We start from the raw sequence: 22,214 nt of genomic DNA, 5'->3' as shown, positions 1-22,214 counted from the left end.
ATGCCCAGTAGTGGGATTGCTGGGTCATATGGTACTTCTATTTTTAGTTTTTTAAGGAGCCTCCATACTGTTCTCCATAGTGGCTGTATCAATTTACATTCCCACCAACAGTGCTAGAGGGTTCCCTTTTCACCACACCCTCTCCAGCATTTATTGTTTGTAGATTTTTTGATGATGGCCATTCTGACCGGTGTGAGGTGATACCTCACTGTAGTTTTGATTTGCATTTCTCTAATGATTAGTGATGTTGAGCATCCTTTCATGTGTTTTTGGCAATCTGTATATCTTCTTTGGAGAAATGTCTATTTAGATCTTCTGCCCATTTTAGGATTGGGTTGTTTGTTTTTTTGATATTGAGCTGCATGAGCTGTTTGTATATTTTGGAGATTAATCCTTTGTCAGTTGCTTTGTTTGCAAATATTTTCTCCCATTCTGAGGGTTGTCTTTTCATCTTGTTTATGGTTTCCTTTGCTGTTCAAAAGCTTTTAAGTTTCATTAGGTCCCCTTTGTTTATTTTTGTTTTTATTTCCATTTCTCTAGGAGGTGGGTCAAAAAGGATCTTGCTGTGATTTATGTCAAAGAGTGTTCTTCTTATGTTTGCCTCTAAGAGAGAAACTACAGTCTTTTTACAACCTAATCTCAGAACTGACATCACATCACTTCTGCCGTATTCTGTTAGAAGCAGATCAGTATATCTGGTACACATTCAAGAGGAGGGGATGAATACCAGGAGATAGTGATCACTGGTGCTATCCTGTAATCTGGCTACCACAGTCTGCCCTCTGGCCCCCAGTGATTTACATCCCTCCCATATGCAGAATATAGTTGCCCCTCCCAAGGCTTGCAAAAATCTCATGACGTTACAGCATGAGCTTGGTGTCCAGAATTTCATTGTCTAGATCAGGTCCAGGTGCAGTTGAGGTTCCTCGGGTTTAGACCTTTAAGTATAGCTCTTTGAGTGTATTTCTTCTCAACCTATGAAACTAAAGAGACAAGTTATCTCACCACTACGTACCCAACACCAAGCAGTGAGGCAAGCATTGGATAACCTCTATAGGCATTTGTATTCAAATAGGAGTAACAAAGAGTCATTGGTCCACAACATTCAGAAAGTGTTAGGAGTTTCTTGATTAAGTCTTAAGGCCCAGGGTCTTATGGTTCTTGGCACTGCTGTTTGGGTTCTTGTTCTGTCCTCTGAGTCATCCTCCCTTTTTTTTTAAATGAAAGGTAACATGTGTTTGCAGCTAAGCAGCTCTTTCAGCTTGCTTCTTTTTTTTTTTTTTTTTTAATTTATTTTATTGATTTATTTTTGGCTGCGTTGGGTCTTCATTGCTGTGCGCAGGCTTTCTCTAGTTGTGGTGAGCAGGGGCTACTCTTCGTTGTGGTGTGTGGGCTTTATGTTGCGGTGGCTTCTCTTGTTGCAGAGCACGGTCTCCAGGCACGCGGGCTTCAGTAGTTGTGGCACGCGGGCTCAATAGTTGTGGCTCGTGGGCTCTAGAGCACAGGCTCAGTAGTTGTGGTGCACTGGCTTGGTGGCTCTGCAGCATGTGGGATCTTCCCGGCCCAGGAATCGAACCCGTGTCCCCTGCGTTGGCAGGCGGATTCTTAACCACTGCGCTACCGGGGAAGTCCCCAGCTTGCTTCTTGATGATAGAATTCTGAGGGTTCCTCTCTGACCCTCTCAGCTTCTGAATATATAACTCCTTTAAGAATTGTGTGGGGGCTTCCCTTGTGGCGCAGTGGTTAAGAATCCTCCTGCCAATGCCGGTAACACAGGTTCAAGCCCTGGTCCATGATGATCCCACATGCCGCGGAGCAGCTAAGCCCATGCGCCACAACTACTGAGCCTGCGCTCTAGAGCCCGCGAGCCACCACTGCTGAGCCCGCATGCCACAACTACTGAAGCTCGCGTGCCTAGAGCCCGTGCTGTGCAACAAGAGAAGCCACTGCAGTGAGAAGCCCGCGCACTGCAACAAAGAGTAGCCCCCGCTCACCGCAACTAGAGAAAACCTGCATGCAGCCATGAAGACCCAACACAGCCAAAAATAATAAATTAGTAATTAAATAAATTAATTAAAAAAAAAATTGTGTGGGTCTCCTATGATTCTTCTGGGGATTTACTCTATTAGGCAGAAGTCACACCCACAGTGTTTTCCAGATAAATCCTTCTGTACCTTGGGCTTCAGCTGAGACAATTACAAGATAAGACCCCTTAAGCTTCCTAGACTCATGTTTGAGAGAATCTGCAAGGCACACCTTTAATTTCTTTAAAGACTTTTGTTTTTTCTTTTTAATTTGGCTGCACTGCGGGGCTTGTGGGATCCTAGTTCCCCGACCAGGTATCAAACCTGGACCCTCAGCAGTGAAAGCATGGAGTCCTAACCACTGGACTGCCAGGGAATTCCCTTTAAGGATTTCTTATGTAACTGTGACTGTGTCCAAAATTTTTGAACAGTGTGTTCAGGCACTATCCATCTAGCAATCACCTTATTTTTGACACATTTCAAAGTAATTTGCAAAATCAGTACACTCCCCTCAGATGCTTCAGCATGCATATTATTTTTAAAAGCTCAATATTTACTTTAAAGTTCTTTTTTTTTTCCTTGTAAGGTAAAGTTAACATACAATAAAATACACAAATGTCAAACGTACCATTCAATATATGTTTTGACAAATTCATATAACTCTGTAACACAAACCCCTACAGGATACAGAACATACCATCACCCCAGAATGCTTTCATGCCACCTCCCTGTTAATCACCATTCCAAACTCCTTGCCCCGAGGCAACCATTGTTCTGATGTTTTTTCCCCCCAAAATTTGTTTTGCTTTTTCTAGGATTTCATGTAAATGAAATCATACAGGGTATGCTCTTTTGTTCGAGGCTTCTTTTATTCAGCACAATATTATTTAGATTCATCCATGTTGATGACAGTGGTTCTTTTTGTTTGTCTTTGTTTTTTGTTTGGTTTTGCTGAGTATATTAGTCTGCTAGGGCTGCCATAACAAAGTAGCACAGACTGGGTGGTATAAACATCAGCAATTTATTTCTCACGGTTCTGGAGGCTGGAAGTCTAAAATCAGGGTGTTGTCAGGTTTAGTTTCTCCTGATGCTTTTCTCCTTGGTTTGTAGATGGTTGCCTTCTCACTGTGTCCTCGTATGGTCTTTCTCTGTGCATGCACATTCCTAGTGTCTCTTCCTCCTCATATAAGGACACCAGTCCTATTGGATCAGGACCCCATCCTTATGACCTCATTTAACCTTAATTACCTCTTCAAAGGCCCTGTCTCCAAATATAGTCACACTGGGGGTTAGGGCTTCAGCATATGAATTATGGGGAACACAATTCAATCCATAACACTAAGTGATATTCAACTAGATGAATATATCATAGTTTATTTATCCATTCTTCTGTTGATGGATACCTGTGGCTATTTCCTGTTAGGGCCTATTCTGAATAAATCTACAATCAACAATCATATACAAGCCTTTTTGTTAGCATATATTTTTATTTCTCTTGAGTAAACACATAGGAATAGAATTGCTGAATCATGTTTAGTTTTATAAAAACTGCTAGACTCTTTTCAAAAATGATTATGCCTTTTTTCCACTCCCAATATCAGTGTATGAGAGTTTTGCTTGCTTTGTATTTTTGTCAACTTTTGGAGTTAATCTGTCTTTTAATTTTAGACATTTCGGTGAGTGTGTATTGAATAACTTTTGGCCAAACCCAAAAGGCAGTTCTAAGTTGTTTTTATTTTTACAATGAACATGCTTGTTTTTGTTATAAAATGACAATTTACATTTTTTTATTTTTACCAAAGTAATAATCAAACACTATTAAAAGTTTTTAGTGGAAAAGCAGCAGTCCCCTTCCCTACTCTTATCTGGGTCTTTCCTCAGGGGCAACCACCATCAGTCTTTAGCTGTTTTTCTTACTTGCTACCTTATATTTTATACTGCAGTTTCTTGACTTACCACTTTCTGACATTATCTTCCCGAGGTAGCATAGGAGGACATAGTCCTCTCACCTATGCCCTATTCCCTCTCCAACTGCTACTTCCTCTGCCAATACAATGTTACATTTTGGTTAAAACAGTTGTCACTCTTTCATTATTATGACCATGGAAACACTGTTCAGTGCTGAGAAAAAGAGAAGCTATAATCATCCCTCCTTTCTTATACAACTCTTCATTTTTATGGTATTAATAATTACCTCATTTCTTCACTTGCCTAGCTTGCTATGTTCCTACTGTTAATTGCTCCTGTATGTTCCAACATCTCTTCCACATGCCCATGGACAATATTTTCCATATGCTCAAATAGATCAGGTATTGTTCTTTCCTACAGATCTCCACACTTTTATTCCACTCTGAATTGGTTATTCTCTAGGCCTGCTGAACAACTGAGACTTCTCTTTACTGCCCCTTCAGTAGTCTCCCAGATTGGTCTCCCTACTTACTGAATCCTATGTCATCCTCTTTCTTGATTTAGCCCTTGATTGTGCTGGAATAGAGCCTTGAATATCTGTGGGTAGGAAGTAAATTTTTTGAGATCTTAAATATCTGAGAATGTTTACTGAAATCTGAAAATATTCCTCTTAGGTTGATTGATAATTTTGCTGGGTTTAAAAATCTAATTTGCAAATAAATTTTCCCCATAATTTTGAAGGCTTTGTTCTACTGAGTTCAAGCATTGATTACTGCTGTTGCAAGGTCTGCCACCATTCTTTTCTTTGACCTTTTGTATTTTGTATGTTACTGTTTTTCTTTTCATAAGTTTTTAGAATCTTTTGTTTATCCAGGATGTTCTGCAATTTCACAGTGATTTTCCTTAGCGTGGTTATTTTTCTTATCCATTGTACTGTATACTTAATGGGCTTTCAATTTGGAGTTTCATGTTCTAGAAATTTTCCTTCAGTTCTGGAAAGGTTTTCATACATTATTTTTTTTTATTACTTCTTTCCCACCATTTTATGTGACTCTTACTTTCTATAATACCTTTTATTGGCATATTGATTCTCTTGGGCTGATTCTCTAATTTTCTTACCATTTTTTTCTTATCATTTTTTCATCTTTCTGGGAGATTTTTTCTACTTTATCTTCAAGACTTCCTCCTACATTTTTATTCCAACTTTCTTTAATTTTAATTTTAATTTTTTTAATTTTTTGCTGCATTGGGTCTTCGTTGGTGCGCACAGGCTTTCTCTAGTTGTGGCAAGTGGGGGCTACTCTTCGTTGCAGTGCACAGGCTTCTCATTGCAGTGGCTTCTCTTGTTGCGGAGCACAGGATCTAGGCATGCGGGCTTCAGTAGTTGCAGCATGTGGGCCCTAGAGTGCACAGGCTTCAGTAGTTGCAGTGTGCAGGCTCAGTAGTTGTGGCTCATGGGCTTAGTTGCTCTGCAGCATGTGTGATTTTCCCTGACCAGGGATCGAACCCATGTCCTCTGCATTGGCAGGCAGATTCTTAACCACTGTGCCACCAAGGAAGTCCCCCAACTTTCTTATTTGTTTTAAGGTTTAAATGTTTTTTGATTTTTTCCCCTTTTTTATAGCATCCTTGTTTTATAGCATCTTGTTTCATGGCTGAAAATTCTTCCCTCGCCTCTCTGAGAATATTAATTGTAATTGTTCTGAAGTACAGTCTCTGTTTCCTCAGGGTTCTTTTTTCTTTTTTTTTGTTTATTTGCTATGATGTTGGAGACTTTCCTTAGATGTCTCATGAACCTTAGCTGTCTATTCATATTAAAGACAGACACACTAAAAAGTTAATGGAAAACTTTTGTGCATAAGTGGGGCTTGTTAATTAGTGGACCTCTTGGTAGGGTGATATGATAACAAAGCTGGACATTTACTATGGAACCCCCAAATGTCACTCTCTTGTGGCATTTCTCTTAGGCCATTTTATTTTTCCAGAGAAGAATTCAGTAGTGTTCTGCCTACACTATATAAGCCTCTCTTGAAATATCCTGAAACAGGGACAGGAAAAGGAAATGAGCCTCAACCTCTACCCTGCCTCCCTTATGCTAGACTTCTTGGTCTTCTTATTCTCTCCAGAGCATAAATCTCCAGTCTTCTGTTAGGAAGAACAAGATGAGAGGAAGCAGTAATGGGATAGTTGCTTGGCTGCCTGGGCAGAAGATATAGCCAGGTGGGTGTGGGAGGGAAACTAATCATTTTAAACGTAAAGTTTCAACCAGTCTCTTTCTTTCAAACCCTTTCCCCTCTGTAGTACCTTGTGCCACCCACTGCTGAACCTTTTCAGAGTCCAACAGGTGAAACAGACACACATTGTTAGCATCTGCCTCTCTAGAAACCCAGGTGCTAGATGTCTCTCTCCCTATGCTAAATAGCTTCCATCCAGTTTCAACCCTTTCCATTTTCCAAAAAGTTGTTGAAATCTCTCCACTACTGTTGTCCTTTCTGCTGGTTTCTTGGTCCTTATAGACTTATATCTTTTTCAGTTTCCTTTATTTTCAATTTTTTTGGGTTTTTAAAAAAAATATTTATTTATTTATTTGTTTGTGCCAGGTCTTAGTTGCAGCAGGTGGACTCCTTATTTGCGGCTCGTGGGCTCCTTAGTAGAGACATGCGAACTGTTAGTTGCAGCATGCATGTGAGATCTAGTTCCCCAACCAGGGATCGAACCCGGGCCCCCTGCATTGGGAGCGTGGCGTCTTAACCACTGCACCACCAGGGAAGTCCCTCCTTTATTTTCATTTTAGTAGCATTTTGAAAATGATTTGCCATGGTTAAAACCAGAAGACTCATTTTTTTTTTTAATCAGTCATCAATTTTATACACATCAGTGTATACATGTCAATCCCAATCGCCCAATTCAGCACGCCACCATCCCCACCCCACCGTGGTTTTCCCCCCTTGGTGTCCATACGTTTGTTCTCTACATCTGTGTCTCAACTTCTGCCCTGCAAACTGGTTTATCTGTACCATTTTTCTAGGTTCCACATACATGCATTAATATATGATATTTGTTTTTCTCTTTCTGACTTACTTCACTCTGTATGACAGTCTCTAGATCCATCTATGTCTCAACAAATGACTCAATTTCGTTCCTTTTTATGGCTGAGTAATATTCCATTGTATATATGTACCACAACTTCTTTATCCATTCGTCTGTCGATGGGCATTTAGGTTGCTCCCATGACCTGGCTATTGTAAATAGTGCTGCAGTGAACAGTGGGGTGCATGTGTCTTTTTGAATTACGGTTTTCTCTGGGTATATGCCCAGTAGTGGGATTGCTGGATCATATGGTAATTCTATTTTTAGTTTTTTAAGGAACCTCCATATTGTTCTCCACAGTGGCTGTATCAATTTACATTCCCACCAACAGTGCAAGAGGGTTCCCTTTTCTCCACACCCTCTCCAGCATTTGTTGTTTGTAGATTTTCTGATGATGCCCATTCTAACTGGTGTGAGGTGATACCTCATTGTAGTTTTGATTTGCATTTCTCTAATAATTAGTGATGTTGAGCAGCTTCTCATGTGCTTCTTGGCCATCTGTGTCTTCTTTGGAGAAATGTCTATTTACATCTTCTGCCCATTTTTGAATTGGGTTGTTTGTTTCTTTAATATTGAGCTGAATGAGCTGTTTATATATTTTGGAGATTAATCCTTTGTCCGTTGATTCATTTGCAAATATTTTCTCCCATTCTGAGGGTTGCCTTTTCGTCTTGTTTATGGTTTCCTTTGCTGTGCAAAAGCTTTGAAGTTTCATTAGGTCCCATTTGTTTATTTTTGTTTTTATTTCCATTTCTCTAGGAGGTGGATCAAAAAAGATCTTGCTGTGATTTATGTCAAAGAGTGTTCTTCCTATGTTTTCCTCTAAGAGTTTTATAGTGTGTGGTCTTACATTTAGGTCTCGAATCCATTTTGAGTTTATTTTTGTGTATGGTGTTAGGGGACTCATTCTTAAAGGATATAATTATTGACACTTTAAGGAATTGAAAACATGCCCCAATTAATTGCTTCACTGAAAGCTTAAGAAGTTTTTTTTGGTATATTTTTGGGCAAGTGTGATTCTTCTAAATCTTTAACTTCATACTCAGGGTACATATTTAAAAATCACTGCATAAAGAAATGACATTACTTATTAACTGCCAAAGTCAGATACTGTTGGAATCAGTTTGTAGAAATGGTTAGTTGGCCTACCCTGAGTCTTCCTCATCTTACCTAGTCTCTCTGAGGGTAAACATCAGCATTTGTAAGGCAGCTGGCAAAGTTTAGGAATTTTCAATACTATGGGCTTTGTATTTCTTCATAAAGTAGTCTCACTTCTATGGAAATTGACCCCATAAACTTGCTTCTTCATTAGCACCCTACTGCAACCAGCTAAAGTGGCTGCTCCCAGAAAACAAATATCATACTGCATTTCCTTTAAGATGATGTAAGAATTTGAACCTAGCATGTAAACCTGTTACAGGATCTTGACAAAAGCAGTTGTCAGGCATGTTTCTTTTTTCCTTTGCATGATTCAGAATTGTGTTTTTATTTTTTCTTCCAGAATTGGAGAGTCCATATCCTTATAACTGAGCTCATTTCCACATTTAATTTGTGTCATGTTTAATTGGCTTTGTAAACCTGGCATAAATACAAACCCTGCACATTGAACATACTCTTAGAGAGCACCCCCATTTGCTAAATAAGAAAATGAAACAGGTTCTACATCTGCTTCCCCAAAACCTTCATAATGGGGACAAGATACTGAAGTATGCCTTGAGAGATCTAGGGAGATACTAATTGTATCCAGGCCTTTGCCATAGCAGCATGAGCTGATGTTGGCTTGATCTGTAATTGGACTCTTATGACTGTCTGGCAGCTTCTGTGACATATTAGTGGCCTTGGCCCAGTTTCTAATTGGCATCAAATTAGCGTGTATCTGCATCCACAAGACAGCTTAACTTCTAAATAAGAGAGGTCCTAATATCTATTTTCTTTAGCTATGACGCAATTGTACTTTGCAGGTTTTTTCTTTTAACTGAGAAGCAGCTGAAATTTCAAGATTCCCATATTACTTTAATCCTGAGCCTTTTGAATCTACTTCTCTGTAACTGAAACAGAGTCTAGAAACTGCTGGTCCTGGCCCCATGTCTTGAAGAAATTACATAGCATTATATCTCTCTGGATTCAGGCCATAGGCATTCTTAATCTGCAGGCTATCTGGAAACTTTAATAGAAAGCTTCATCTGTAATCATTTTAAACAGAGCCAGTAGAGACAAGATTGCTTTAGTTAGTATTTTACCAGCTTAAACTGAGTACTCTCTAGTTGGAATGGAAACTTAATCAAGAAAAAACTCAGAATAAGTTTTCACTTATATTTTATGTCTTACTTGGCAACTTGTTTGAAAATGTTGCATAAAAGATCTAATACAGGAAACATTTTATATAACTGCTTATGATTAATAAATATGGAATCTGAAGCATTCTATTTTATAAATCAAGGTCTTAGTCCAAATTTCCTGTTTTTCTACACTAAAAAAACCCAAAACAAACCCTTAGGGTAAAAATAGCACTAAACTATATAGGGTACTCCAGGGGTCAAGGCAACAGGCAAAATCAATTACTCAGGATGCCATGGTGTTGAGGCTTTTGTCAGACCATAAGCAGAAACATTCATTTTGTAGTCACTATAGATAAGACATTTGGTGCAGCTGGTTTTATAAAAATATAAGTAAATATATCCTACTTCATATTTTCTGTGCCTCTTGAGAAGAGGAAAGGAATGGATAACAAAATGATAAATCAGTGACTTGGAAATACAGACTCACACATTGCTAGTTCCTGGAAACACCACTCATTCTAGTCAAAGGCTTCTTTACTACATCTTAATTTTAATCACATCTCTTTCTGCCTGTATTTTCCAAACCTAGCCACTGTCTTCCATCTTTAATACCCTGTACCACCACCTCAAACACATATATACACTTACTCACACATTTTGACCTTTGTTCAAAGATTTTCCAGTCTTGAGTCATCTGCACTTTCTCACTTTTACAAATTCTCTCAGCTCGGCCCCTGCATAATAGCCTTCAGTGGATTTTCCAACATTTCTTTGTCCATATTACCAAGATACTGTGAAGAATACATGCATGACAGTAGATATTTATACTTTGGGATTCATACCATTAGTTGACACCTCATCATGCTAAGATGAAAGTTTTCTCATTTACATTTCTTTATAGCCTAAAGAATGTTTCTTGATACAACCAAAGGAAACAAATGAAGATGCCACCAAGACCAGGAAGAGGAAAAAGGTAATATTAATAATTTTTTACAATGGTACGGCCCCACATGGTTTCTATCACATTGTTTTATAGTGTACTTTGATGAGGCAATTATTATAATCCCCACTTTAGATACGCAAAAATTGTAAAATTCATTGAGGTTTGGTGACTTTCCTAAGGTCACTAGTAATAAGTGTTTCTGTTGCAGCTAAAAATAAATTCTTCTATTTCCTATTTCAGTCTTGTGGATTACCAAACATCTTTATTACCCACCCTGTGTTTTCACTGTGGTTAGAAGTCGGACAGGGGTTTTTAATTCTAGAAGGGGCCGAGAGCTATCCTGCCCTCTGGCCCCTCTGACTGTCCAAGAAAAGAAATTCACCAACCTTCTTTTCTTACCCACTTAATTTTTTAAAAACCTTATGTCTTAAAGTATTAATAAAAAGAAAGTAATAAGCAGATGAAAGTAGTGTAAGTATAAGGCATTTCTGACTCTAATTTCGAACCATAATTTAAAGCAAAAGGCTCCCCTTGCATTTTAAGACTTGCCTATGAACATATGGAAAACTCTGTTGCTCCTATACAAACTTTCTTATGGCTCAGCCTTGAAGAAAGTGTGGTTAGCTTTTTTTTAAATAAATTTATTTTATTTATTTATTTATTTTTGGCTGCATTGGGTGTTCGTTGCTGTGCGCGGGCTTTCAAGCACGGGCTCTAGGCATGTGGGCTTTAGTATTTGTGGTACGTGGGCTCTAGAGCGCAGGCTCAGTAGTTGTGGCTCACTGGCTTAGTTGCTCCGCGGCCTGTGGGATCTTCGCAGACCAGGGTTCGAACCTGTGTCCCCTGCATTGGCAGGTGGATTCTTAACCACTGCACCACCAGGGAAGCCCGAAAGTGTGGTTAGCTTTGACCTTCCTCCACAGTTGTGAAAACAGCAGTGTAATTCTCTCCCTGCCAAGAAGGGTCTACTGCTGTAGTTAGCAGAGGAAATGCGATTGGGATTAGAGGAAAGAAGATGGACTCAGACCAATTACTTAACAGCAAGCTTTTAGAAAACTGAGAGTGTGTGTGCATATGTTTTCCTTGCCTGCACATGGCCAAATAGGAAGATGGGAAATGCCAAATTGGCTGAGTTTTGGCAAGTCCTTAAAGAAACGACTGTAACTTCTCTTTGATAGTTTGTACACTAATGGCCTTCAGGAGTGTTAAGTTCTTGGGGTTCAAGGTCAGAACTCCAGCTAGCTAGTTTAGCCTTGGCTGAGGTCATGCTAAAATGTGCCCACGGATGACGTGTTCTTTTAAAGTTAATTCATTTGACAAAACTTTGACCGTTCTTGGCAGTGGTATAAAAAGGAAGATAGTATGGAAGGAGGGGGGGAAAGCAGGGGTAGGAGGCAAGGAAGGGCTCTTTCTGGATTTTTGGTGAAATACTAGGAAGAAATAAGAAGGGAAGTTTATGATGAAAGTTAAATGAACAATTGTGCATTCCTAGTACATTGCAGGCATTCAGTACATGCTACACAAATAAGTCAAATCAAAATAGATGTTGTAAAGTATTTCCTGTTCTGCTTTCCATAGGGCCAATTCAAGATGTCTCTCCCAAGACTTGAGAATTGAGGGTCTCAAGTGCCCCTATTTAGTGTCCTCCTTTGCTGAGATTAGTCCTGCAACTCTTACTTTAACCCCAGAAATCCAAACTGAAACTCAGTGCCTTAAGAACCAGGTTACACAAGAAATTCTCAAAATTCTGCTCTCCCAGGAATACACATTTTCTGAGGCTTAAAAAAGGAAGTTTCCACAAGCAACAAGATTTATTGACTTTTAACAGAAAATAGTACCCTATTATAGACTCCTGCAAAATTTTTGGTTCTCCTAGCAGAGACCAAGAGTTACAAGGAGTCTTTTAGATCATCCATTAATTTTTCAAAGCAGTAGTTATGTCCAAGAAGTATCTTTTAAGTTTTCCCGTGTGTTTATTAGAACTCCCATTCACACTTGGCTATCACCAGAACCTACTTACAGTTTAAATGCCAGAGGAATCAACCTATCCTAAGCCAAACGCCATCCTAAAATCTGTCTTCCCATTTTTACTTCTTTCTCATCAGAAGAAAATCACTGATGTTCTTGCAAAATCAGAGCCAAAACCAGGGACACCTGAAGACCTACAGAAGCTGATGAAGGACTATTATAGCAGCAATCGCTCAGTGATTGAATTAGAAGAACTAACCCTACCAGGTACAGCCAGGCTTCCTTGTTGTTATTCCTTTTAATTAATGTATTTCCACGTGCTAGTACTCCTTTCCTCAACCTAATAGTTTTAACTGTTGGATGATGATTTCTTCATTCAGATGCTAACTGGTATTTGTTCAATCTAATAGAAAGATTTGTAATTTTTATTCAAAAGGTATTGGGTGTGCATTTTTTTGGACAGGTTCTTCAATGAATAAGAATCTTTAATGAGGATAGAAGTTAAATAAAAAAACAATAAAGCACACATTCAAAAGTATAGATAGATAATTAATTTACTCATCCTTTATAGATAAGAACTTTAGCTTTAATAGCATCTTAGTTTTGTTGTTGCCCTTATCATAGATATCTAGTCATGGTTTTGCTTTTAGGGTAGTATTTTGGGTCCCAGTCAAGACTTTTTTCAAGTAAACCATCTAAAGATAGGGACAAAATTCTGCATTTTTAGCAAGGCTGACACCTCACCCTGTGTGATTCTTAAGCCTACTATCATTTGAGATCTACTGCCTTAGAGTATTTATAATTAAGTTAAAAGATACTGGAAAATTATTTTAAAAACCGATTTTAATTAATTTCAAAATAATGATATAACCTGTAACTCTTTTGCACAGAGATTGAAGAAAAGATGTCATAAAATCAAACCACAGAAGGTTTGGGCACCACTGCTTCAGATGAGCTCTCTCTATATAGACTAATAGAGATATCTAACACCGCTTTTGGAAAAAGTCAAGGGTAGCTTGATTTCCTTTTTGCATTACAACTTTATGCTTTCTAGAGGCTTGAGAAGCTGAAAAACAGCCCATACCCTGAATTTTCATAATTCTTTTATAAAATGATGTGTGTGTGTGTGTTTTTTAAATGCACATTGGGTTGGAGACATCAGTACCCCGTCTGTTCCTTTTCCAAAAGGAATACTCTTTAGGGAATTGAAGGAACTCATTTCCACATGAGCGCGTTCTGGAGTTTTCTACTTACTGAGATCAGAAAGCCCAGCAGCAGTTAGAGACCACTCTTCTCAGCACAGCAGTTCCTCAGGAGGAGAGCTAGGTCCTGGCTCTTCTATCCTCAGGAACCAGCTATTATCACAAAGCCTCTTCAATGTTTAACTGAAGTTTGATTTTACTCTGACTCAGTGGTCAATTTTCCCTTCTAGTTCTTTGTTAGAGTTTACCTTCATTTGAAGAAGGACTTGTAAGATAATGGGGCCACTGCTACTCTGTAACCTCATGGAACATTGTAATTTGCTAGAATTGTAGAGAGTCAAAAGTCAGAAGAAAAAACCTTTAAGGAGTCATTTGAGTTCCATAGTGAGTTTACATTATATTATATCATCATTAGAGTGCAGTAATATAGTTGGGCAAGAATGTGTGGTCATGGTTGGCTGAGGGGAAAATGTTTAAAATATGTTAAAAATACTGCTATAGCCAAAAGGAACAGGTTTTCATTTTCAGTTAAGAAATTAGGCCATTCTGAGCCACAGTGAACAAAGGCATCATAGGAAGGTTTTAGAGAAAACGCCCATCTACACTGTCAGGACCAAGGACACAGAGGAGGTCTCTGGTATTTGAGAGGCGGGACACGCCATGGGCTATCTGGAACAGTCTCAGGAAGGGGCATAAATACAAGATGGATATAAGTAATAAAATATTGTTCCTATTTAGTTTGCTGAGTGTCTAACTTGGTTGTGGTTTGAAGTTGTTTGTGTCTGTAGGGCAGCAACATGTCTTTTCAATTAATACTGTGCATGTACATTGTTAATGTCATACACATGGGAACTTAATTAGAGTTTTGAGGCAGGAATCACTTAGAGCTAAGTCAGCTGTCCTCCTGAGAGCTGCAGTGTGGTTTAGATCAGTGCTAAATGCCTGTAAGCTAGCCGCAGCTGAATCACCCAGGAACTTAAAAAGCAAATTCCCAGGCCCAGCCCCAAGGAATTCTGACTCACTGAGCAAGGGGGAGTCCATTCCAGGAATCTGTATTTTTTGTAAAATTCTCCAGGTGAGTCTGGTCATATCCAGACTTGGGAGATTACAGTTTTAAAGACCATCAAAGGCTCTACAACAGTATAGGAGGCAACATCTTTGAAGTTAGTTACTCACATATTGTGAGTTATATATGCTGGGGCACAGCATAAGTTTCATTTAATTTAGTAATAGTTTACTCCCTAACACTCTGCTATGTTTATAGACAGACTTTTTCTGCTATAATGAATTAGGATGCTAAACATGATGTTGCTTTTTTATACATCTTAGGTACAGAGTTAATAATACTACATAATTGCTAGACCATGATCATTGTTGGTTGAACAAGACTCCTATGTTTTATTGTAGCCCGTTCCATTCTTTCATGGTGTTGTTGTGCTGTGTTATGTTAATGTTGTATTTTGATGCATTATTCCCGCTTTTCCCCATCCACACTCCAAATTCCTTTCTCCATAGGCATGATGTGTTACTATACATTTTTAAATATGTATACGTTCTTGTAAAATATATCATATTGTTGCGTGTGGATACATTTTACAATTTATTTAAATGATGTTGTGCTGAACCTCTCATTCTGTTTCTTTCCTCACTTAACACTTTTTCAAGATACCTGTATAGCTTTAAGTACATCTACTTCATTGCTTCTAAAATGCTACATAGTATTCCACTGATTTCATCGACCACATATTGCTCATCCATTTTCTCCTATATGGACCTTTAGGTTGCTTCTAGTTCCCCAGTATTACGAATAATGCTAGTATGAATATACTTGAGTATGTCTCTTTACAGACTACACAAGAATTTCTTTCCATTATTTACTCAGGAATGTAATCCTGGGGTCATAGGGTATATACACCTTAATTTTACTACCATCCAGGATAGCGATACCACTTTACACCTCCACCTACAGTTCACAAAGAGTTTCCATCATCCTACACTCTCAGCAACACTTGGTATTATACATCTTTCTAACAGTTGCCATTCTAAAGTGTGTGCAAAGTGTTATCTCATTTTGTATTAATTTGCATTTCTATGATGACGAGTTTGAGCATCTCCACATAGATTTGTTAGCTATTTCAGCTTTGCCTTTGTATATTGCCTATTCCGTGGATTTGAAAATAAAGATGCTTCATTAGTCTGTTGAATGATACAAGCTTCTATTTCACTACTCTAAGAAATGATGGACAGTTAAAAGTTTACTTATTGTTGCTGCTGCTGTTGTTTTAAATGCTAGACAGCTTTAAAATATATGAGTCCCCAATTCATTAATGTTGTACAACCTGTTCAAGAATACACTATTCACATGTAATCTATTTTGAGTATGTGTGTGTTTGCAAAATCCTCTACAAAGCATGTTTCTCATATTTCTAGACCTCTGCTTCCTCAAGGCCAATGATTTGACTCACAGTCTTTCATCATATCTAAAAGAAAGTAAGTAAACTCATTTTTTAAAAAATTATTCATCAAGTTTCATTATTTCCATTAAAACATTAGGCCTATCTCTTTAAAATAAAAACTTTTAAAACTTCATTTAAAATCAAGTTTCCATCTTAAATGGATTTTAAATGAAGGTTTTTTAGGTCCATCTTAATATTAATTTTTATTTATTTAAATTTATTCTTGTTTTTCTCTGGTATTGGGGATTTGGGTTTTGGTCTTGTTTTTGTTTTACAACACATTAGAAGTATTGCTCCTGGAATCCAGAGAATTCTCAGTGTTCTAGTTGCAGGTACCCCATCAATTTGCTATTTGACTTGGCACAAGTCACTGAGGACTCCTCCAGGACTCTATTTTGTTATCTGAAAGACAAGGAAGTTGGACTATATGATCTTGAACCCATCTCTGAGGTTCTGAAATTCTGTTCCCATGTTCAGAATTCAGACCATGGCTATTGCACAGACAATCTAATTTGATCTTTTCGATTGAATGTAGGCAGTAATAACTAGATTATTCATGCTAGGTAGTCATTTATTGTGACCAACAATGAAATAGTTTAGACATGGCGATTTAACATTCTTTTTTAAAATTCTAACCAATTCTGGTGACACTCAGCTTGAGTTCATAAACCTTTCTTAGCCTCAAATTCAGCAAATGTAAATGTAGGTAATAATGGAATCAATCTCAATGGATTATGAGAACTAAAAAAGTTATGTAAAGTGCTTAGCACAGTGTCAGTGTTTAATAAACGTTTGCTATTTTAATATTTCCATTTTATATCTTATGCTGAGTGTCCCTTTAAAATGTAGCATTATTTATTTATGTATGTATTTATTTATTTTTGGCTGCGTTGGGTCTTTGCTGCTGCGCTCAGGCTTTCTCTAGCTGCGGCGAGTGGGGGCTACTCTTCGTTGCGGTGCGCGGGCTTCTCATTGTGATGGCTTCTCTTTGTTGCGGAGCACGGGCTGTAGACACGTGGGCTTCCATAGTTGTGGCACGTGATCTCAGTAGTTGTGGCTCGTGGGCTCTATAGAGCAGGCTCAGTAGCTGTGGCGCACGGGCTTAGTTGCTCCACGGCATGTGGGATCTTCCCGGACCAGGGCTCGAACCTGTGTCCCCTGCATTGGCAGGTGGATTCTTAACCACTGTGCCACCAGGGAGGTCCCTAAAATGTAGCATTTTTAAATCAGTTCTTTTCCCGTTTAGTCAACACTGCCTTTAAGCATCAAACATAAATTAAAATATAGAAAATGTATTATTACAAACATTTTAAATTTTCCTTTTCTTTTTTTTTTTTGTACAAACTTAGTCCTAAAGCTGGTCACATTTAGCTACTTGGCATATTATATGTTTTGTGGTGTAAGTTAATGATATTTCATTTTAATTTAATATCTAGAATAACCAGAGAATAGAATCTAAACAGTGCTCATATTTTATTTCACTTAAGCAATAACAAAGAAGTAATTGGGGGATATTCAACTTTGGAGGCCTTATTTTGCTATATTTAGGGTAATATTTTTCTCATGGTCTTTTTTCAGTCTGCCCTAAGTGGGTGAAACTTCGGAAAAACCACAGTGAGAAGAAATCGGTCCTGATGCTGATTATCTGTGGCTCTGCCATCCGAGCCCTGGAGCTCATTAGGTTGGAAGCTTCACCTGTTCCATTTCGTGCCTGTTTTCTGAGTAATTGATATGTGCCGAGCTGACAAGTTCTATATGCTGGAGAGCAGCAGTGAACAAAATATACGGAGTCCCCTCCCTCATGGAACCTACTTTCCAGTAAGGGAGGCAGACAATAAACAAATAAATATGCATTATAATGTCAAGTAGTGATAAGTTATGTAGGAAAAAAATAAAGCATGGCAAATGGATAGAAAAAGATGGGGGCTACTTTTAAAAGGGTAGTCACAGAAAGCCTCTTAGGAGATTGACCTATGAGCAGAGACTTGAACAAAGTGAATGAGAACGCCAAGCAGATATCTGGAAGAAAAGTGTTCCAGGCAGAGGGGAGAGTAGGTACAAAAGGCCCTGACATGGGGTGCCATTGGAGGATTTTGAGCAGAGTAGTCACATGATCTGAATAATCATTCTAAAGGATCACTTTGGCTGCTGTGTGGAGAACACGCAAGGGTAAAGCAGGGAGATCATAAAAGCAATAACCAGTTGGAGAAATAAATGAAAGAAAAGATCTAATTTAAAATAGTAACAAGAAAAAATAGAACACCAAGGAAAAAACTAGCCAAAATTTAGATGAAGAAAATATTACATAAGGGATGCAGAAAATCTTAAACAGAAAGGAGTACCATATTGTTGAATAGGAAGATTCAATGTAAAGATGTCTGTTTTACCTAGAATAATCTACAAATTTCACAGATTCCCAATGAAACTCCTATAGAATTGTTTTTTAAACTAGATAAACTAGTTCTATGTTCATATGAGAAAATACAGAAGAAAAAATAGCTGGCAAAATTCTAAAAAAGAATGCTAGTGAGGATACTATGCCTATAATGCCTATAATGGCACATGTTTCTCAAGTATCTATCAGATTGTTTTTTTAAAGAAAACATATTACAAAGTCTCAATAATTAAAAGAGTATGGAACTGGCACACGTGTGACAGACAGATCAGAACAGTGGAACAGAACTGAAAGTTCAGAAATAGACCCATATGCATATGAAAGTACAGGATATGGTAAAAGTGAAAAATCAGTATGGAAAGATGGATTATTTATTACTTGGTATTGGAACAACTGGGTAACCATCTAAAAAAATTAAGCTGGGTTCCATATCTCACTCCTTATACTGAGATAAATGCCAAGTGGACCAAAAATTTATATGTAAAAACTATGTTTTAAAGACAGTCGGTGCTTTACTAAGTGCCTTCACATACCTTTTCATTTACTGTAGCTTTTGTAGAATAAACAAAAAGGCTTCCACTGGATCTGTAGTAACGTTCAGCTTTCAGAGAAGAGACGTCAGAGTAAAATGGGATTTCCTGGGACCCACCCTCTCCCAGGGCCAAGCTCTGCACTAGGCTTTGACCGGAGACAAAACAGGAAAATCCAAGTCCTAAAGAAAAAGGAACTTGATCAAATAGATCAATGTGCAAAGTAGACTCTCGGTAGTTATTTAGTATCTATTTTTCTAAATGAGCTAATCTGACCATGAATTTAGAAAAGTAGTTTTTTAAGCTTTGTTAATAGTCCTTCAGATCCTTTCTGCTAGGCACACATGTTAAATTGTATCACACACCCTTTCAGTGAAAAGAAAGTGTTTCTTTTAACTATTTCTGCTCCAAACATAATTGATCTTCAAGACTCCAACTGCTTCTGGACAGCCATACTTGCTGGTTCTGAAATCATAAGAGTTCACATTGACATTTCAGTGTTTTAAAGACTACCACCACAGAACTCATTTCAGATTCAGACACTAATGGCAGAGAAGTTGGCCTGGAGGTGGCCTCTTAAAAACAAGTTGTCACATTGATTTGAGTTTTTACCCTACATAAATGCCTTTCTGATGGGCATAGAAGCACTAAGTTGTCATACTTCATTTGCCAGTTCTCAGTGTTTCTTTATGTCTTCAGTAATATTATGATCCATTTCAAGGTTAGGTGATTTGCAGAAGGTGATTTCTGAGCAGGCATAACAAACCCTATTCATAAAGGCTAATACTGAATAATTCTAACTTTTGTAAGAATATCTGTTCTCTTGAGAACCATGAGTTATGTTAAATATGTCCCCTAAATTGTCTTCTTAGTTAACCTCGCCATGGAGAAAGGTCATGTGTAAGTACAGACTCAAGTGCAACAGAACGTGTGTAGCATGAGTCACTATTTTGTAAATTCATTTATTCCTACTGGTCAGTAATATTTCTCAAGTATATTAATGATATATAAAGGAAAGTAATATTCCGAGCAGTATTCCCATATTCTATTCCCAAACATCAACTAGAAGATTGTTCTTTTATACCCATTTTATACCCATTTATACCCGAAGCATTTCCACATATAAAATTTTACAGATCAGCTCACTCTGCAAAGTCCATAAAAGTAGGGGGGCTGCTCTGAATGAAGGACATAAGCCCTCCTGCTCCTCCCTGCTAGCTTACCCCTGTCCCCTCAGGGCATCCACACACAGACCTTCGTACGTGCCCTTGGGCTCTGTAGAGCATGGGCTGACATCACTGCTAAGATATTTCTCATTAACAAATTTTTTATGAGAACTGTACTGCAGAGTTTGAAGATAAATTCTCTGCCAGTGACCTAAAATACAGAACTTTTGTATTACAGGTGTTAAAAAACAAAATTCAACCAAGTAAATTTGAAGATCACATTGGCTTAACTCAACGATTCGTGAATCAGGCAGCACCCAGCCAGCAACTAGAAGGGCACTTCGAGGGGTTGTGCAAAATGAAAGTTTTTAATAGGAAAAAGGGTGGAGGGACTTCCCTGGCAGTCCAGTGGTTAAGACTCTGCGCTCCCAATGCAGGGGGCACGGGTTCGATCCCTGGTCGGGAACTAAGATCCCACTTGCTGCACGGCGCAGCCAGAAAAAAAGGAAAAAGGGTGGAGCAATGGAGCCATTAACAAAAGAAAAGAAAGACTACTTTTTAGGTGGGGGGGAGGGGGTGGAGGGTGCAGAAATGGCAAGGGTTTTATCTTCCTCTCTGGTATGGAAAGAGCCCACAGGACAGATTACCTTACTGGTGCTTGGCCAGAGATTCCAGACTGGTTGATTAAGATTACGTTTCTCAGAAAAGTTGAAACTGCAATTAGATGAAGTATTAAATCTGGATTTCGGTATCATGGGCCTTTAGCATGAGTGACACCATTTTGGGACTGTGGTTTTCATTTTAACACAAGTGAAGGGCAAATCCACATGTTTCAATACTCAAGGAAACCTAAGTAAAGTTAACCGTGTGCCTGAGACTTAGAAGCCAACCCAGATGCATGCCTGATTAAAGGCCACCCCGCTTTCATTCCAGAGATGGACTAACCTGAAAATCAGAATATTGTGTGTGCGTATCTATCCACATACATATGTACATATAGACACACATAAATGTGCATATTATTTTGAATAAATATGATGTAATACTTAAGATGTAATAAGTGGTCCACATGGCCCTGAATGAGTGATTTTTCTTCTGCGTAAATCTATTGCTTTTCATCAGGTCAATGACCGCATTCAAAGGAGACAGCAAAGTCATGAAATTATTCGCAAAACACATAAAGGTAAGCAAGGGCCTGTGGTTCCTAGTGGGGGGTGGAAGTGATCCTTAAGGGCCACTTCCAGACCTCAGTTGTTTCACTTCAGCCTCTTTTCCATATCTCCTTAGCAAGCGTGTTCTTCGGTGCCTTCCTTTTATAACATACTGAACGACCGTTCTGATTTTCTTTGCGTTCCCCGCCTCTGCTCCCACAACAGTCACTACTCCTCTGTGCTCTGAGGTTTCCGTACAGAAGCTGAGGTTTGAGCCCTGGACTCTTTGGAGACTTAACCAGTTTTCCAGGGAGATGCTCTTCTGTCTTGATGTTAACCTTCTTTGCCCTGGAAGTTGACCCTAAACAAGAGTAGCCCCATTTGCTTTTTTACTTTCTTAGCTTTTAGATTAAATGCTCTAAATTTGACTATGATTGAACTTTCCAATGACTCTTCTTTTCTTTGTTCTCTTCCATTTTGGAATAGGTCCAGGAACAGGTAAAATTGCTGGAGAAGCGTGTGGTACACCTGGGTGTGGGAACTCCAGGGAGGATTAAAGAACTCATTAAACAAGGTATGAGAAGACGTAGTGACACTCCTACTCAGAGCTGAGTGTTTGTGAGATTGGGAAACCACATGTATGATGTAGTGAAACCAGACCTCTGTGTTAATTCAGGAGTTTGAAACTTAGCCTTTAGTCTCTAAAGCCAGCCAGCAGGTGTAGTACAATAGGGAATGATGATAAGGACTGTGGCAATCTGTGGTACTTATGCCCATCTAAATACATTCAAATTCCAGTTGCTTTAAGCAGGTTAGTGGGTCCACAATCTATTCCACCAATTTGCAGCCTCTGGAATTTGTATAGCTGAATGTGTTGAATATTTCCCTCTCACTTAATTGAGTCTTGGCTCCCCAAGACTCCCATTCCAATTGAGGACTGGTTTAGAAGATATGTTGAAACAAAAATGCAGTTTCTATGGATGAAATACAAGCATTCTAGAACAGTTCTCGCGAATGTGTTTCTCTTTTAGTGCTTTACCCAGAAAGTATTCCAGACAGCATCCACAGGTGGGTTTTTATAGTTTGTTGATTTTCTCAAAGC

At 38.5% G+C, this 22,214-nt stretch overlaps 1 protein-coding gene across 5 annotated transcripts in view; it reads left to right on the top strand.

Annotated features, from left to right (window-relative positions):
* CMSS1 (cms1 ribosomal small subunit homolog) overlaps positions 1–22,214 on the top strand; it is a 392,335-nt gene that overhangs the window by 363,147 nt on the left and 6,974 nt on the right. For all 5 annotated transcript variants that reach the window (XM_057545049.1, XM_057545048.1, XM_007164041.2 and 2 more), the window contains 6 exons: positions 10,203–10,274; positions 12,350–12,479; positions 15,845–15,904; positions 17,449–17,551; positions 21,084–21,144; positions 21,599–21,686. In XM_057545049.1, the coding sequence (XP_057401032.1) occupies positions 10,203–10,274; positions 12,350–12,479; positions 15,845–15,904; positions 17,449–17,551; positions 21,084–21,144; positions 21,599–21,686 (514 nt within the window). The remainder of the gene's footprint in view (positions 1–10,202; positions 10,275–12,349; positions 12,480–15,844; positions 15,905–17,448; positions 17,552–21,083; positions 21,145–21,598; positions 21,687–22,214) is intronic.

Source organism: Balaenoptera acutorostrata, chromosome 4 (genome assembly GCF_949987535.1).
Source record: "Balaenoptera acutorostrata chromosome 4, mBalAcu1.1, whole genome shotgun sequence".
Taxonomy (NCBI): domain Eukaryota; kingdom Metazoa; phylum Chordata; class Mammalia; order Artiodactyla; family Balaenopteridae; genus Balaenoptera; species Balaenoptera acutorostrata.
The sequence above is the reverse complement of the archived record's forward strand: the minus strand, read 5'-3'. Positions and strand labels throughout refer to the sequence as shown.